The sequence below is a fragment of the Cebidichthys violaceus genome, unplaced genomic scaffold, assembly GCF_023349555.1.
Source record: "Cebidichthys violaceus isolate CVI_PGR_0920_01 unplaced genomic scaffold, fCebVio1.0.p SCAF_36, whole genome shotgun sequence".
NCBI lineage: Eukaryota > Metazoa > Chordata > Actinopteri > Perciformes > Stichaeidae > Cebidichthys > Cebidichthys violaceus.
The window spans coordinates 2,138,699-2,157,896 of record NW_027176550.1 but is presented as its reverse complement, the minus strand read 5'-3'; the positions used below and the strand labels follow the sequence as shown (position 1 = coordinate 2,157,896).

General features: G+C 40.9%; 2 protein-coding genes across 2 annotated transcripts; one reads left to right on the top strand and one right to left on the bottom strand.

Moving 5' to 3' along the window:
• The first annotated feature begins 2,351 nt into the window (after window positions 1–2,351).
• Window positions 2,352–9,206, top strand: sult3st1 (sulfotransferase family 3, cytosolic sulfotransferase 1). The gene is given in 9 exon segments (XM_068725607.1): window positions 2,352–2,416; window positions 2,418–2,473; window positions 3,032–3,237; window positions 5,043–5,121; window positions 5,124–5,158; window positions 8,374–8,384; window positions 8,929–8,963; window positions 8,966–9,037; window positions 9,106–9,206. Coding segments are annotated over 9 exon segments (660 nt in total).
• Window positions 9,207–9,311: 105 nt separating this feature from the next.
• Window positions 9,312–14,315, bottom strand: eif3d (eukaryotic translation initiation factor 3, subunit D). Its single transcript, XM_068725703.1, has 16 exons — window positions 14,214–14,315; window positions 13,046–13,171; window positions 12,921–12,966; window positions 12,648–12,784; window positions 12,467–12,552; window positions 12,169–12,241; window positions 11,430–11,545; window positions 11,221–11,353; window positions 10,982–11,129; window positions 10,738–10,868; window positions 10,482–10,567; window positions 10,240–10,369; window positions 10,009–10,151; window positions 9,726–9,918; window positions 9,547–9,640; window positions 9,312–9,445 (listed from the first exon to the last, which is right to left on the bottom strand). Exons 2-16 carry the CDS (start codon window positions 13,166–13,168, stop codon window positions 9,432–9,434), a joined length of 1,653 nt encoding a protein of 550 aa, XP_068581804.1. The 5' UTR covers window positions 13,169–13,171; window positions 14,214–14,315; the 3' UTR covers window positions 9,312–9,431.
• Between the last annotated feature and the right edge of the window lie 4,883 nt (window positions 14,316–19,198).

The following is a 19,198-nucleotide window of genomic DNA, read 5'->3' as shown; positions in this document are numbered from 1 at the left end:
GAAACGCCATTTTCTGCCACTTCCAATGATTCCATATGTGTTTTTGCTTTATAATCATTTACTGTCTTATAAATAAGATCAGAGCACATTATGTGGTATTATGCTGTTAAGGTGCCTTTTCTGCTTAAGCTTCAACACTGAGAGGCCAAATCACATCAGTACTCAGATGTTTGCTTCATGCAACATGAGAAGAATGTATTTGTTTCAGACACTGGAACCAGTTTTACAAAGTTTAGGTATCAGTTGAGGTACCTGCTTGTTTTTGCAATGTGTTATTGTTGCAATGCTTTAATTATACAATGAAAGAACCATATCAAATGAATGTATCTAACTTTAAGACAATTTGACTTCCTTCATATAATATGTATATAAAAAGGAGTCATAGCAAAATCACTTTTTGTACAATATTAAAATTGTTACGATTAATAAAGAGATTTCCTCCACTTCTTGTATATTGTGTTCTGTTCCTTAATTTAGGGAAACAAAGGCAGATTGTCTGTTTCAGATAAAGACGATATTTTCATCACTTCCGACACAAAAAGAAAGCAAAACCACTGATGTTTACAAGCCTGTTTCAAGTATACATTTACACCACAGCATGATAAAAAAAAACACTTGGATATAAACATTAAGATCTGTTTCCAGAAGTCAGATGTCTAAATAATCAAAAAGTGAAGTATCCCCTGGTTCAGAGGCGTTAGTTTTGACATGGTGCTGGTAGTAGATCAAATGATTTACTCTCCGTCTCTCCAGGTAGTAGAAAGAAGTGCTTTAAGAAGCACAGAGGTAGAGGCCACTGCAAAGCGCCACCTGCTGGCAGCAGAAACAAAGGTGATTAATGTTTAAATGTAACTGTTTTAAAATGGTGTTTTAATTTAGCTTAGCTTAGCTTAGCTCGCAACGTCAAATGTCCAGAGTGTGGAAAAACAACAATGTGCATACCCAGAGCCATACAGTTTTGATTTATATCTGCCACTCAGAGTTTGCTCAAAAGCTGTGGCCAGGGCTTACATAACAACATATTTGTGCTTTTGCAACCACATTTGTTGGATATAGATATGATGTCTGTGTGACCATGCCGTTTGGCCACTAGGTGGCGTTCTAGCAGCAGCATCTAGGTATACATTTAGGAATCTGTGTATTTATCTATTAGAAAGTGAAATCAAATTATTAAAAGATTAAAATAAGTTAATATCCTAGTATATAAAGAATATAATTCACTTTATCAAAGACTGGATTACTAACAGGGTATAACTGCCCTGAGGCCCCAAACCTCTCGGGGCCCAAAGGCTCCAGGCACACCTTGTAGTAGGTTGTGATAATTCAATTCATTGCAAGTTTGTTAATACTCTCAGCAGTAATAAAGCCTCAAGGCGACGCTTACATTAGAGACTCCATCTTGTTGAGGGTCCCTTAGGTCAAACCTAGTTTTAAGGCCTTTATAAATCTGATATAAATCAAGAAAGTTACATTTACATACACAATAGGACTTTCTCTTTATATTACAAACATGAACATTCGACATGGGAGAAAATGTCATATTGGAACAATGCAGCCTGTAAATAATTCTAAAGGTACAGTCTCTAAGTGCAACAGAAGAGTTGAAGTATAATCTGCCTTTAAGGGGACTACGGCTCAGTTTTGCTCCAAGTCCTCCTAATGGGTTAATCCAGCCCTGACTGTAGTAATAGCAGACGTGGCAGCACCTCCCAATTCCTTATTTTCCATTCCTGCCTTGCATCCCCCGATTCTCCCGGTAGGTATACTGGTTGATAGTGTTTTGGTTCTACTGGTTGATAGTGTTTGGTTCTACTGGTTGAGAGTGTTTGGTTCTACTGGTTGATAGTGTTTTGGTTCTACTGGTTGAGAGTGTTTGGTTCTACTGGTTGATAGTGTTTGGTTCTACTGGTTGAGAGTGTTTGGTTCTACTGGTTGAGAGTGTTTTGGTTCTACTGGTTGATAGTGTTTTGGTTCTACTGGTTGAGAGTGTTTTGGTTCTACTGGTTGATAGTGTTTTGGTTCTACTGGTTGATAGTGTTTTGGTTCTACTGGTTGAGAGTGTTTTGGTTCTACTGGTTGATAGTGTTTTGGTTCTACATGTGATAGTGTTTTGGTTCTACTGGTTGATAGTGTTTTGGTTCTACTGGTGATAGTGTTTTGGTTCTACTGGTTGAGAGTGTTTTGGTTCTACTGCTGAGCCCAGCTGTGATCCTTTGAGCTTTCACGCAACTCACGATTGAGGCGAAACATATTGTTTGTCACTGTTGTTTTTAGTTGGATCTACCTGTGAGCTGAGAGACTTTTCTGGTCTTTAACATTTCTCCCATTGTTCTGTGTGATTCAGAGGGAACATGGAGAAGATCACCGACCATCTCTACCGGTACAAAAACTACAACTTTGGTGGTGGTCTCGCAACTGCAGTGCTTTGAAATTCGAGATAGTGACGTTCTCCTCGTCACTTATCCAAAGTCAGGTGAGTGAGACAAACTCTTCTGCAGTACTTACGTTTACAGAGGTTTTTTCAGTAGCGCCGAGCTCGATAAGTAGCCAATGATATGCTCTGTTGTTCAGCGGTATATACCGATGCCTAGGGTGGTATCCTACTCCTTTTCCAACGGCACATACCGTTCCCTGAAGGCAGTTTCCGCTTAAAAGTTCATATTAGTGGTATATGCGTGGTATGTGCTGATATATATATATCCTAACATTGGCCATAATATCAGTTTCAGGGTACATCAGCAAGTACGAAATCACTTTATTGTCATTTCAGAAGCCTTGCATACTGTATATCCCAACAAGAACATGGACGAGATAAAATAGATAGATTCCTTTAGTTAAGAACTGGTGTGCCTGTCTGACAATGGACTTCCACTCTCCTGCCTTCAGGGAACGATATGCCGCTGAACAACAGTGACCGTCGGCCACTTTTCAATCTGGGCGTCACTCGTTTTTGTTATTGATTTTTTCCCTTCCCCCCCATTGCTGTGAACACATGTACTGATCAGGTATTATGTCTCATGATGACCCACAGGTACCATATGGACTCAACAGATCATCATCTCCATCTGTGAGTTGGGGGGCGGTCTGAATAAATATCCAAACAACTTGGAGCAGATGCCGTGGCTGGAGTACACGGAGGGGCGAGAAGATTACGACTTACGACCTTCTCCACGGCTCTTCACCTCTCACCTCACCCCGGCTCTCATGCCCCCCGGACTGAAGGACAAGAAGGCAAAGGTCAGGAGTCCAAATCAGTGTGAATATGCGTATGAATAGCTTCCCTTTACTATTTATTCCATATATACCCTATGCCAGGGGTCACTAATAGGCGGACCGCGGAAATTCTAACAGATGCTTTTATTTTTTACCGGCACAGCATTTCCCGCCTTTACGGCACTCGTTCAGCGGTCCAGGAAACACAAAGACCAACTACATGCGTTGTAATTCATCTACTCTATGTGTATTCCTATAAGCGTCGCAACTCCAGTCGGAGAAGTACGTGAGTTAGAGAAGATATTTCACATGGTGTTCTCTAAGAGCGAGACCAGAGAGACCAGAGAGACCAGAGAGACCAGAGACACCAGAGAGACCAGAGACACCAGAGACAACAGAGAGACCAGAGAGACCAGAGACACCAGAGAGACCAGAGAGACCAGAGACACCAGAGACACCAGAGAGACCAGAGAGACCAGAGAGACCAGAGACACCAGAGACAACAGAGAGACCAGAGACACCAGAGACACCAGAGACACCAGAGAGACCAGAGAGACCAGAGACACCAGAGACACCAGAGACACCAGAGACACCAGAGAGACCAGAGTCTTTAACCAGGAATGAACAGACTCGTATATCTTCATTCTTCCTACAGGCAGATCAAAACTAGTTTCATATGCTCAGAGACCATGGAGTGAGTTTAGAAGCGATATTGTGAAGCGCCACTACGAGACAAAGCACACATCTTTTGAGCAAACGTACCCACTCACATCTGAAATGAAGACACAAAAAATAAACGATCCAGGATTAATTCACTGTCCAACAATGATGTTACCAGAGAGAAAAGAGCTGAAACAAGTGGTCTAATAACCACACATAAAGTCCCGGCACACAGATTTCTCTTGTTAGAAGATGAAAATAATATGGATATCGTACATATGTAAAGCTGCAGGGCAAAGACAATTCAGTTAAATTAATTTTTCTAAAATGAAGTACTTTATTTTAAGAGTCACATTTTTCAAAAGCTTACTGATATCTATTTCATTTTTTAATTCAGCCTACATTTTACTTGAAATAAGAGAACATTTATTTATTATTAGAGTACATATTATTTATAATTAATCCAGTTAAATTTGAAATCTGACAATAAATATTGTTTAGATATTATTCAATTGAACTTTCTTTATTGATTTGACAGTCAGATGTTGACCACATACAGACGTTAATACAACTGTTGGGACTAAATCATAGCGCAAGTTAAGACATTGTTTGGTGTTCCGGACCTTTGGATGAGGAACTTCTCTCTAACTGGACCTCGCTGAACTTTAATTGAATTAAATTTCATTAATTAAATTAAATTAAATTAAATTAAAATTATTAAATTGAATTGCCCTATGCGTTGCACTGCTATTTCCGCCTCTGGTTAGATGCTAAACTGCATTGTGTTGTTTAAAACTTTAAAGATATACTGAAAAAGTTCAATGATAAATCAGTGGTGGACGAAGTATTCAGATGTTTTCCTTAAAAGTAGAAAACAGTCTAAAGATACCTTACACGTAAAAGTTAAGGGGCCTGTTTCACAAACGATATTTTAGACCGGTCTGTAGTATTAGGCCAATTTTTAAGTATTAGGTCTTAATTTTGCTCATAAATCAGTCTACTGGTAATTAGACTGTTTCAGAAAAATCAAGAAAATCTTTTCAAAGACCCAGTAAAATGCATATCTTTACATTATCTCATGAATGTTTAATGACTCGTCCTGCACTTGGGCATTTACAAAAAAATTATCCAATCAAATGTTTGTTTCATCAAATTTGTTTTTATGTCAGATTATCTACGTGATGCGGAATCTAAAGGACAGCATTGTCTCTTATTACCACTTCAGTGGTAAACGTGGCCTCCTGAAGACTCTGAGGACTGCTTTGAGGAGTATCTAATGGGAAAGGTAAGGAACCTCAACAGCAGACTCTGGAAGATGATAACCATCTGATCAAGATGGACAATTAACAGAAAGATTTACGTTTAAAAAAAAGTTTGTATTGTGTATGTTGACAATATCTGCACTTGTTTATGGACATTTATATATATATATATATATATATTTATGTATAAGACTATATTGACTTTTTTTGATATACTATACTATGACTTTTTATGACATGTTATACTATGAATTTTTTATGACTTTTTTCGACATGTTATACTATGACTTTTTTGACATGTTATACTATGACTTTTTTGACATGTTATACGATGAATTTTTTTACATGTTATACGATGACTTTTTTGACATGTTATACTATGACTTTTTTCGACATGCTATACTATGACTTTTTTCGACATGCTATACTATGACTTTTTTCGACATGCTATACTATGACTTTTTTCGACATGCTATACTATCACTTTTTTCGACATGCTATACTATCATTTTTTTCGACATGCTATACTATCACTTTTTTCGACATGCTATACTATGACTTTTTTCGACATGCTATACTATCATTTTTTTCGACATGCTATACTATCACTTTTTTCGACATGCTATACTATCACTTTTTTCGACATGCTATACTATCACTTTTTTCGACATGCTATACCAGGGGTTCCGACACTTTTCCGGCTTCCAAGCTACTTTTAAAATGACCTAGTCAAAATGATCTACCTACATTCAAAATGCTAAATATCGATAGATTGACGTATTGGGCACCCCTGTGCTATACTATGACTTTTTTTAGTTTTTTCGACATGCTATACTATGACTTTTTTCGACATGCTATACTATGACTTTTTTCAACATGCTATACTATGACTTCTTAGTTTGCACATATTTAGATCAGAGAAGTCTTTTTCTAATGGTTTGCCCACAAACCCTTTTAATAAGTTCAGTGTTTGGGCCGCTGTAATTATAGAGTCCTGTTTACGTTCATGGTTGCCAGTAGTTTGTGCTATGACTATGAGTTAATTAATATTGGCATGCAGATGTCCTAAAATCATGACGGTAATCAAGCATGTCAAGCTTGGGACAGTTGAACACAAAATACATTTGAGTTACAACAGCTTGATGGATGATGGCGAACTATGTAAAATGGCCGCTACACCAAGTCCATGTTGTTCGATGAAATCTCAAGCTTTTAGTAACTTTTAATCACTAAGGTCTTTAGATTGTTCTGACAAAATTCATCTGATTAATTCCCCAGGAGGAGTTTATAGTACAGCACCTGGATATGGGGAAAAAACACAAGAAATTCATATAAAATTAAAAATGGCTGACTTCCAGTTGGGTTTAGAGCATGGACCCCTACGACTTTTTTTTATGTCTACATGTGATGCATCTGCTTACCAAATGTTATACATCTAGGTGAAACGTACTGCGAGGGCTGCATCGTCTCTGAAGCATTAAAATCACATCAGATAACTACATTCAGGATTTCAAATGTGTTTGACAAGTTTGATTATGTTTTGAGCATTTTTAGCCCCTCAAAAACACTTTCGTTTTTCATTGAGAAGAATGCGTCGCCACGGCAACGGCCTTTCACGAAACAATAACTTTTCCTCACAAAGGTCTTTAGATTGTTCTGACCAAATTTGAAGTTGATTTGATTAATTTCTTTAGGAGGCGTTCGTTAAAGTAGAGCGCCTGGAAATTGCAAAAACGACACTAAAATTCATACTAAATTAAAAATGGCTGACTTCCGGTTGGGTTTAGGGCATGGCCCCAAGAGACTTTTATTTAAGTCCACATGTGATACATGTGCCAACCAAATTGTGTTAATCTATGTGAAACGTACTGCGAGGGCTGCTTCGTCAAAATTTTGTAGGGGGCGCTATTGAGCCGATTTGCAACTCTGAACGAATAAAATCATATTATATAACAACATTTTGGCCTTGTAATCTGTGTGCCAAGTTTGCTTTGTATAAGTTTGCTATATCATATACTATGACTTTTTTCGACATGCTATACTTTAACTGTATGATGACTTTTTAATGACATACTATGACTATTTCATGAACTAGGCAAGGCAGGGCAACGCAAGTTTATTAATTTCAGCAATTTATAGCACTTTACATAAAACATGTTGAGAATAGAAAAAAGAGCAAAAGAAACACATTCTGAAAGGACATTCATATACAAATACGACTTTACATTAAAATCCAAGACAATAGAAAGTAAAACCAAAGTAAAATAGAACAAGACAGGTATATGATACAAGAATAGAAGGTACAGTGTGATGTCACAACATATTCTAAAAGGCAGCAGCAAGCAGATACATGTTCAATCTTGATTTAAAAGACATACTATATATTTATATTTATATCTATATATATATATATATATATATATATATATATGTTGTTGTTTTCCAACATACTACACTATAATCATGTCATGTTGATATGTTGATATCGACATACTATGCTCGGACTTTTTTGACATACTATACTAACATTCTTTATGACTTCACAACAAACTGAACACAACATGTTATATTATGACTTCTTACACATTTTTAAAGAAACACTTTATGACATATTATACCATAACTTTTGTATTATTTTATTACATGCTATACTATGACTTATTTTTTTAGTTTTTGTTACATATAATATAGCATTTTAAGACAATTTACTATGTTTTTAAGATATATTCGACAACATTTGACATGTTTCTGCCATACCATGATTATTTATGACATACTATACAATGACATTTTTCATGTCATGCTTTTTAATAATTGAAAGTTATGCCATATTAAGATCGGTTTTTTTATGACTGTTTAATTACATTTTATACGATGACTTTTTATGACAAAGCGAGTCAAGTTGATGTTTTTAGGATATGTGGCTCAGAGGGTTGAGTTGGTCATCCTTCCACCAGAGTTGTCTGTCTCGCTGTCTCCTGCTGTCTCTTGCTGTCTCTGCCGTTTCCTGCCATCTCCTGCTGTCTCCTGCCGTCTCGCTGTTTCCTGCCGTCTCGCTGTCTCCTGCTGTCTCGCTGTCTCCTGCCGTTTCCTGCCGTCTCGCTGTCTCCTGCCGTTTCCTGCCGTTTCCTGCCGTCTCGATGTCTCCTGCCGTCTCGCTGTCTCCTGTTGTCTCAATGTCTCCTGCTGTCTCCTGCCGTCTTGCTGTCTCCTTGTCTCTTGCTGTCCTCCTGTGGAGGCGTCTGTGTGGTGCGTTACATTAGTCCACTGCTCCTACGACGCTTCGGATGGTTTTAATGCAGAGGTCAGATGTTTTATTATTATTATTATTATTATTGTTATTTAATGAAAGGCAGCGAACAGAAAAGTCGTTGCAGCTGAACTCTAGTTTTCTGGCAGTAATACACAACTTTTCTATCACTATATTCTGACTTATGATTTTTAACTAAGACCGTTTCATGATTTGTCTCTAAAAAAAAGTACCATGATTTAACATATTCTGTCATATTCTGACTAATATTGATGTCATTTCTTCACTGTGTGCTATATTCAGATCTCGTTTCTGGTACGATGCGGTTTTCTTTGACTTCTTTACACTAAACTGAAATGTTTAGTCCGACACACAACCGCCTCAGTGGAACGTCTCTGTGAACAGATCAGAGAGACCAGAACAACGTCCTCCTCCTGACCCACGAGGACACGATTCTAGTGAGATGTGGCCTCATTTAAAACTGTAATAAGTATTTGTCAGGGTGTAAACTTTTGAGCTTGTTTCCTCTCGTCGGACCTGAAGGTGGCAGAACCTGAGTGAAGCAGCCATTGAGCAGGTAACATGAAGAAAGACTTGAAAGCAAACTACGACTTTCTGCCAGAAGAACCGGTGAAGGTCTTCATGCGCAAAGGTGACGATCACATGACCAACAATCAGATACATCTGGTTCCATTTTTAATCGATTACAGGACAGATCAGAGACCGGGAAGAACACGACGACTGAAGCTCAGAGTCAGAGAGTCGATCAACGGCTTCATGACCGACCCAGTGACACGTCTCTGAAGTTCACCTGGGAGTAAGCAGAGCTCCACACCTCCACACCTCCACCATGTACAGTACTGTTAACATCTGAACGGTCCTGTAGAACCCCGGGTAGAACAATGAACACGAGCAGAGAGCGCCGATAAACGTGGTCAATCTGTTGTCTTTATTGAACAAGAGGAAGTGAACTGGATTCTTTATGTTTGATGGAGGACCACTTCAGTCTGGAGCTGACGGCACACTTCAGTTCTCTTCAGTTCTCTTCAGTTCTCCTCATCTACAACGAGAGAACAGAACACAGCATTCATGTTACTATTAATGTTCTGTGATAAGTGTTGTCTCTGAACACATCAACAGTAGCTACCAACTGAGTCTCACCCTCTTCCTCCTCATCCTCCTCATCCTCTTCCTCCTCCTCCTCTTCGTCAGAGCTGAAGGTCCCATCAGGCAGGCTGTACACCCGGATCACTTGCTGTGGACAATAAGCAGAATGTGGAGGCGTCAGCGCCGTGCTCCACAGCTGCTGGTGCTGCTGGTGCTGCTGGTGCTGAGCTCACCTTGTTGGGGTCCTTGAGGATCAGGTACTTGCCCTCGTCCAGCTTGCGGCAGATGTCGATGACGCAGCGGAGGATCCCCCAGGCGTTCTCCATGCTCAGGTTGATCTGGCTGGCGAACTCGTTGGGTTTGAACTGCTGGGTTCCCAGGACGACGTGACGAGCGGAGTCCTTCGCGTGGTACCGAGACACGTACCTGAAGAACACAGACGTAGAACGACCGTCAGTCCACGACAAACCGCTAGAACGTCTGAGAGTAACAGAGCGTCTCGTTCGTGTTCCTCACCCCAGTTTGAGGTACTCTGATCCAGCCAGCATGGCGCAGCAGGTCCAGCGGGCCAGTTTGTAGCTGTTGTTCTTCAGCTCGGTGGCGAGGACGGCTCCTCTCTGAGAGTCCAGCTTCTGACGCCAGTCCACCCCGTTACAGTGCTGAAGACACAACGGAGACACAGCGTGAAGAGACATGGAGACGATGGTTTAAATGAAGAGCAGCGTGTCTCTGAGCCGGTGACCTTACCCTGGAGTCCCACTCGTTCAGCGTCTTGACGTTGATGAAGGACACTTCTCCGTTGGCGCCGGTCATCACTCCATCGTGTTCACAGCGAACAATCAGATCGATGTCTTCCCCGAGCTTCCAGTGACGGTACCTAAAACACAAACACCGTCAGCTGAGAGGAAGCGCTACAGAGTGACGTTATTCATCCTGTGAAGACAATAAAGCTCATCCGTTCTTCACAGCATGCAGGGTTCAGGGTCTACCTGTAGGCCACTGAAGCCACCTCGCTCTTGTCCGTGTCCTCCTCCACAAACGGGTTGGAGGTAGGAAACTTGTACCGCTCTCCTCCCTGAGGAGAAGAAGAAAACCACGACACACAAAAAGATCAGTCTGTAACTACAGGCAAACCGTGAGTCACTGGAGGCTAGAGGAGCTCGAGGAGGAGTCTGTCTGCTGCAGCTAGCGGCTGGCTAGCTTAGCTTAGCACAAAGAGTGTAAACAGTCGGGGGTGTAGCTCACCATGCGTAAACACTGCTGGCTGAAGTTGTGGTTGATGTATGTGGCCTCCATCGCCAAGTTACGAGGAGAGTTGAAGGAGTTTCCCTCGTCCTGCGGCGGCTCGTTGGCGGTCTCACTCACGGTGAGCAGATCTGAGAGCAGATGTTACAGATGTTACAGACTCAGATCATCTTCTATCAGATCATCTCGTGTGTCCCGTGAGAACCTCATGTCTCTGATCATCTCCACTGCGTCAGAGCCTCACCAAAGTCAGAGTTGTCTCTCTTGTCAAAGAAGAGCTTGTTGCCGACTCTCTGCACGATGATGTCCCAGGAGTTGACTGAGCGCGTGCAGCACATCAAGGTGGCCAAGATGGCGTCCGTGGCGAACACATTGCCCTGAGTCTTAGCCAGCTGAAAGAGAGCGGAGCAGAAACGTGACGTCAGAGGGAGCCTGAACGCACCGCCGCGTGGAGATGGAGGCGCCGGAGCCTGAGCCGGTTACCTTGCGGATGACGGGGTCGTCGGTGGTGGTGACGGTGTGGAAGATCCTCTTGATGCTCTTCAGCTGCTTCTCGTTGCGGGTGGTGATCCGGTCGAAGGCCTTGTCGTAATGCTCCAACGCACCGCAGCACTCGCTGCAGGAGACAAGAGGCGTCACCTTCTGGAGTCACAGCAGAGAGAGAGAGAGACGGGCGAGAGAGCTTCACTTACATGTCATCAGGGTCGGCCACCTCCATGTATCTCATCTTCATCAGCCGGGGGAAGTCCATCTCCTCCTTCACCTCCCAGTCACTCCTGACCTCCACAGAGGAGTCTCTGGGCTTCAGCTGGGGGGGGAGAGAGAGAAAGATAGATGAAGAGAGAGAGAGAGAGAGAGAGAGAGAGAGAGAGAGAGAGAGAGAAAGAGAGAGAGAGAGACAGACACAGAGAGGAAGAGAGAGAGAGAGAGAGAGAGAGAGAAAGAGAGAGAGAGAGAGAGACAGACACAGAGAGAGAGATAGAGAGAGAGAGAGATGAAGAGAGAGAGAGAAAGAGAGAGAAAGAGAGAGAGAGAAAGAAGAGAGAGAGAGATGAACAAACATTAACACCAACACCACCAAAATAAAACTCAACAGAAGAATCAAGAACAAAGAGAATTCTCACTCATTCATATTTTAAATCGCTCACGTTTGCTCAGCATAGAGCTGAACACAACAATTACTGTTCTGTTCTCTCTTCATTGTTGGTCTATCAAACATCAAACATGTCTGTTCATTTGTTCAACATCACAAAAGACTAAAGTCATGTTTCCATTGGACATCAGAAATAAATACAAAATCAGTGGATTCATAACTATAACTACATGTTGCAGCTCTGATCCAGTAATAAAGTGAATAACCATGAGACAGATATCTATCTATCTATAGATATAGATATATACACATCTATATCTATATATATCTATATCTACCTGAGACTTCTGGTCCCACTTCTGACGAACACCAAACTGCTTCTGGAACTTCTTCTGCAGACGCATACGATCCCTGAAAGACACAAATATGAGATTAATGTGACGAATTAACAACATGATCATCTGTGAAGAGAGAGAGAGAGAGAGACAAAGAGAGAGAGACAAAGAGAGAGAGAGACAGACAACACACGAGAGAGAGAGAGAGACAAAGAGAGAGAGAGACAGACAACACGAGAGAGAGAGAGCGGTATGGGGGTAGAGGTGTAGATGTTCCCTCAGACAGCAGGACGGTCCTCACCTCTCCTTCTGCTTGGCGCTCTTCGGCAGCGTCTGCATGTTGAACTGGGTCAGGTTCCTCCGGTCCTTGTCTCTGCGCAGATTCCTCTGTAGAACCAAACAGACGCGTTGTGAGGTTCTTGCATTTTAAATCAGCAGAGCGACATGTGGTCCGGTGTGTCTGAGGCCCTCTGGGTTCCTACCTGAGCAAACCTCATGCGGTTCCTCTGGTAGGCCGTCTTCTGCGTCTTGGCCGTGTCCACCAGCTGGAAGCTCGTCTCATCCTCCTCGTGGAAGTAAGCGTACTGACTCCCGCCTCCGAACTGAGAGGAATACTTATCTGAAGTACACAAGAAGATCAACTTGGAACCATGTAATACTCCGTGTATTTGCTCTTTATCTCTAAATGTTAAAGAAAGTCTTTAATTTGAATCTGTCTTTAAACGTGTGAAGTGAGACACTGAACCCCGTCTTACTCGTGTATCTCTTGTCTTGATAAGTGGCTCCGGTCCAGTCGGCGACCTGACGGAGAGAAGAACAGCGTGAGGAGATCCTGTTTCATCAGAGACCTTTAACAATGATCCACATGAGAAGAACAAACCTTTCCCAGACGGTCTCCTTTGCTGAACGGCTGGTAGGGCATGTCTTTAAACTTCTCTGGGACCGCACAGGGACCCCATCCGGACGGGTTGTCCTGGATCACAGGGGCGTTGAACTTTGCCATGACCTGAAGTCAGAGAGGAAAAGACTCAATAAATATTAAAAGAGAGTAAAGATCTAAACATGCACTGATTCTCCAGCAATGCTCTAAAATAAATATGAATATCTGAACCACTAGCTCACATCTGAACCAACATCTGAACCACTAGCTCATATCTGAACCACTAGCTCACATCTGAACCAACATCTGAACCACTAGCTCACATCTAAACCACTAGCTAACATCTGAACCAACATCTGAACCACTAGCTCACATCTGAACCGACATATGAACCACTAGCTAACATCTGAACCACGAGCTAACATCTGAACCACTAGCTAACATCTGAACCAACATCTGAACCACTAGCTAACATCTGTAACACTAGCTAACATCTGCACCAACATTGACCACTAACTAACATTTGTAACACTAGCTAACATCTGCTCCAACATCTGAACCACTAGCTAACATCTGAACCAACATCTGACCCACTAGCTAACATCTGCTCCAACATCTGAACCACTAGCTAACATCTGCTCCAACATCTGAACCACTAGCTAACATCTGAACCAACATCTGACCCACTAGCTAACATCTGCACCAACATCTGAACCACTAGCTAACATCTGGCATCACTAGCTAACATCTGAACCACTAGCTAACATCTGAACCACTAGCTAACATCTAGCACCACTAGCTAACATAGCTAAGACGATCTTAGTGTTACCTTCACTCGTACCGGCGTCACGTGCCAACGTTACCAGAAATGAGCTAATATCTGACAAATCTCGAGGAGGACACATAACTGATCTACTGAATCTAATTACCCAAACGACACCAACTAAACCAAACTCTCTCCCGGATGTTGAACGTGTTATCGGGTGTGACTCGTTTAGCTAACAGTGGCTAACGCTAGCCATCTTACCAGGTGGCCGCGCTAGCCAGGCTAAGCTAACTCGGGTGTCAGGCCCCAAACACGAACACGGGACTCTGTGCGGTCTAACTTTAAACACGACTGAGAACGGTGGCGTTTCATACGTCTGTACATATGTGTGTGTAGTCTTACCGTGACGGATGTGATATCCTATCTGTACTTTTACTCCAAGCGGTCCTCAAACTGTGCAAAACCCCGACGGAGCGCCGGTGAGAAAGGAAGTGACGTGTTACCGTAAAGCGGAAACTGCCGCATTGCCGCGTCATAATGCCGTGTCACAATGCTGAAGGTCTACGATGCGCATATATATATATATATATATATATATATATATATATATATAAAATTAGCATCATAAATATATTATATATATATAGGCGACATGTATTTTAGCAGGTGACGTCATATCAGACATTTTAATGTCTGGTCTACTTTACAGTAGTCAGATATAATCCCGAGTACTATACTGCCCTCTGGTGGTCGTAGTGCGTAACTACATGTCTGTATGAAGTACGTTTTTTTACCGGTTTTAACCGGAAGTACTACTGTGCTATTATGTCTAACTTGATTATAGCGGAGCGCACTTGTAATTACTCATTGTGACCACTAGAGGGCAGAAATATACATTTTCATGGATTTCAAAATAGGTTTTTGAAATACAAAAACAAACTTCAATGTGTTTTCCGTTCGTTGTAAATAATTGTACTAATTTTTATTTCAAGGACAGTTAGGTGAGGTTGCTGAAAAGTAGCCCATGTATGGAAATATTATAAACACAAATGTATGATTCATGACGTCCCAAGAATCTCCTTTATTTCTAACATTATACGGCGTCGGAAAATAATTTATTTTGAAAGGGGTTACCGGAAGTTTATTTTATGTTATCATGTCTGGCTTGATGCGTATATAATACATTGCAGTTCCCCAGTGTGGCCCCTAGAGGTCAGAGATAATCCCGAGTACTATACTGCTCCCCGGTGGTCATCGCGCGGACGTTACAGCTATGATATTATGTCTAACTTGATTCTAGCGGCGAGCACTTGTAATTACTCACTGTGACCACTAGAGGGCAGTTAACACTTGTAATCTTCACTCATGACTTCTGTTATGGTTGATGAATTCTGCTTTACTATCTTTTAGTTATAAACTACGTATTTATTGATGGGTTAGGGTTAGGGTTTAGGGTTAGTTAGCTTTAACTAGAGCCGTTGCAGGAGGTTAGACTTAAAACGTATTATCTAAAATAAAATACTCCTAACCTTCACCAAAATATACTACATTCATAAACGTAGTATATTATTGCTATGGTTACTAATAATATTGGTAATGAGTGCAGTTTTACCGACCGTGACAACAAGAGAGAAGAAAGAGAACTATAAAAAACGATCTGTCCTGATGCTAATCCAAGTTAGCGCGTTTCTGATTGATCACGATTTTATTTTGAAAGAATTGAACAGAAGTATTACGATGCTTTCATGTCTAGCTTGACAGCGAGACTTGAGTGTAACTCTCCTCTGTGACCACTGGAGGGCAGCAAACAGTCAAGAGTGTCAGGCAGAGTACGGCTCAGTAACGACGTCAGTAAACTAGTTTTACATCTAGTGACGCAGTTCTTCACTGTGACCACCAGAGGTCACAGTGAAGAACTGCGTCAAACGCTCATTCTAAAATAATAAAATAATAAAATAATAAAATATAAAAATATAAAAATATAAAAATAATAAAATAATAAAATAATAAAATATAAAAATATTAAAATATTAAAATATTAAAATATTAAAATATTAAAATAATAAAATATTAAAATAATAAAATAATACAATATTAAAATATTAAAATAATAAAATAAAATAATAAAATAATACAATCTTATTATAATAGTTTATTCAAATAGCGCTTCTTAATTAATTACAAAGTGCTTTCCAAAGGGAAGACATATGGAATTAAATAAAGATAATTAAAATAAATAAAAAATTACCATTAACACATATACGTACACATACATTCCCAGATGTGTTTATTTCACATATATGGAGAAACAGCCTCACAAGGAGACAGCAGTGTCTCTAATATCACATCATATCATAATAAACTACTCACTATATAACAAAGGTAAAGGTATTACATTTGACCCAGAGTAATTATGCATCGTGATCATGCATCCAGCCCTCATACCTCCTGTTTCTAATTCTTATTTTTACGCTCTTCTATTTATTCTAAACGTTATTTATTACTAGTAGTTTTGCACGACGTTGAAGTTTTCACAGTAAGACGATCATTTCAAACAGGTAGTGATACATATTGTACATATAAGTACCATCATTTGTACTTTGTTAAATGTGCACGTAACCAGAACAGAGTTAATAACAGAAACAGAAAAATAAAAGCCTGTACAAATTGGGTACAAATTGTGTACAAATTGAGAATAAAGCAATTTCCTGTTAAATGTCCTGTCCTTCCATTTCCCTCCACTTCAAAAACTCATCATTCAAGCTTTGTTCCTCTTGAATCTGTTTCATTGGTAAATGTCCTGCATAAGAACACAAACATCTCCTCCTGCTGTCACTCATCAGTGTTTGTGACGAACGAACCTCCGGATCCAATCAAGATGTTGTTTAAGGTCAGGTAATCTGATTACTTTAGTGAGCGGTCGTCCCTCTGTGTGGAGAACGATGCTGCCGTCTTTGCACATCTGGTCTTCTCAACATCTGCATCCATCAGTCCTGCTGAGACTTAACAAACTGAAGTGTAAGTCAGCGGCTGCAGTCTGTGTGTGATTCCTGTTGAAGCGTGTTCGTCGTTGCATCGTCTCCTGGCAGCTGTGACTCATATCAAACACGCCCACATGGCGTCCTGCAGGGATCTGTGCCGGCAGATGGTGAACGCAGCGTGAGCAGAAGTCACTCTGTACCTCCACCGACGATTATTTCTCTATTTTTACTTCCTCATCCATTGACTGCCAGCAGGAGGACACTAACAGGAGTACTGTAGTACTGCTGCTACTTAATACTTCTAATTGTATTTTGATTGAGAGACTTGATATCTTCACGTTTTAACATTTGATGAATTCGCATTTTCTACAAATCATTCACGATCCCCAGAGGATGAGCCCTCATGACTCGTTCTGCAGCGTTGACGTTTGTGTCATTGAGAGACGAACAACATTTACTCCCAACATCAACGGTTTAATGACGTTAGTGATTCCTTCACTCTCCATCCGTCACGCTGTTCTTCATGACGTCACATGAGAAGTTATAATATGGAGCATATCTGTAGTGTAAGTTAACTGTCGTATCATTAATACATGAATATAACTGTCGACATTATCTTCAGAGCTGGTGACTGAGTGATGAACATGAAGTCAGGAGGAATGGCCTGATTATTCACTGATTAACGAGCTGCTGAGAATACTTCTGTCGATACCATCCCAGCAGGAGAGTCACGCCGTCCTCGTGCGTCTCTGTGTCCGTCCACGGCTGGTCTCTCGTTCCGCTGCAGCGTTCTGCTGCAGCGTTCTGCTGCAGCGTTCTGCTGCAGCGTTCTGCTGCAGCGTTCTGCGTCTTCTTCTAGGAGTCTGTTTATGGCCTCACGCTCGTGCTGCGGTGACTCACACGTTCTCCAAACACCTTTTATTGCCCGTTTGATTCCTTCACTGGCTGCTGCTGACTCCTCCCTCAATGCTCCGACCCGCAGTCACAGTAGAGACCATCTGTTCACTTTATTGATCTGGACGGACATTTTACTCACGGATAACAGAACTATACTCACACAGGACTGGTGTGTTTAGCTCTGTGTTTGTGAAGATGTTATGACTCGCTGCTTGTGTTTGAGTGGTTATGAGTTGTACATATAATACAGGTGTTTGAGACGGGGGTCCGGTCAGCTGTTCATTCATTAAATCCAGTCGTCACTGAGACTCTTTACTGCTCACTTGTTGCTTTAATGAAGTAATTAGTGGTGACGGTGTGGAGTTCATAACCTCTTCTCTGAACCATCGTCTGCCTCCTTTCTACACTTCAGTCTGTGAATAATAATGATAATAATAATGATAATAATAATGATAATAATAATAATAATGATAATAATGATAATGATAATAATAATGATAATAATGATAATAATAATAATAATGATAATAAGATTCTTGTGAGGATTGTTTAATACTGCTCATTACTAGTTTCATGAAAACACATTTGACTTATTCTTCCTTCTCCATGATAAACTCAATGGACGATCTGTCGACTCATTTAAACTGCAGCACAATTATATAAAAGAATCAAGTTTATATAACGCAGAGAAAGAACCTGCAGAGAAATCCACCTTGAAGAGAGTGAAGCAGCGTGACGAAGAGAGCTCATGTTCTGTACTGCACTTCAATCAACAGCAACACTTCATCTTCAGTCACTTTAATCAACAGCAACACTTCATCTTCAGTCACTTTAATCAACAGCAACACTTCATCTTCAGTCACTTTAATCAACAGCAACACTTCATCTTCAGTGACGGTTACAGTGATAAACACTCGTTATGAACCGCCTCATGCGTCCTGATCAATAAACGAGCTTTATTCTGTATATGTGCTGAGTGTGCAACAGAATACGATATTAATGTTCATCAGGACCATGTGTGTTGTTGTTGTTGTTGTTGTTGCTGCTGTTGTTGTTGTTATTGCTGTGTTGTTGTTGTTGTTGCTGCTGTTGTTGTTGTCTTTGTTGCTGTTGTTGTTGCTGCTGTTGTTGTTGTTATTGCTGTGTTGTTGTTGCTGTTGTTGCTGTTGTTGTTGTTGTCTTTGTTGTTGTTGCTGTTGTTGTTGTTGTTGCTGCTGTTGTTGTTGTTGTTGTTGTTGTTGTTGCTGCTGTTGTTGTTGTTGTTGTTGCTGTTGTTGTTGTTGTTGCTGCTGTTGTTGTTGTGGTTGTTGTTGTTGCTGTTGTTGTTGTTGCTGTCTTTGTTGTTGTTGTTGTTGTTTTTCACAGGGTTTCCATAGTTTCTCCGGTCAAATCCAGTGAGTAACTGTGGGTTAGGGTTAACGTGTCCATACTGTACGTGGGAGAGATTCTGGAGGCAGACGACCAGACTGAGTCACTACATGGACAGACTACCTCCTCTCTGTACTGAGG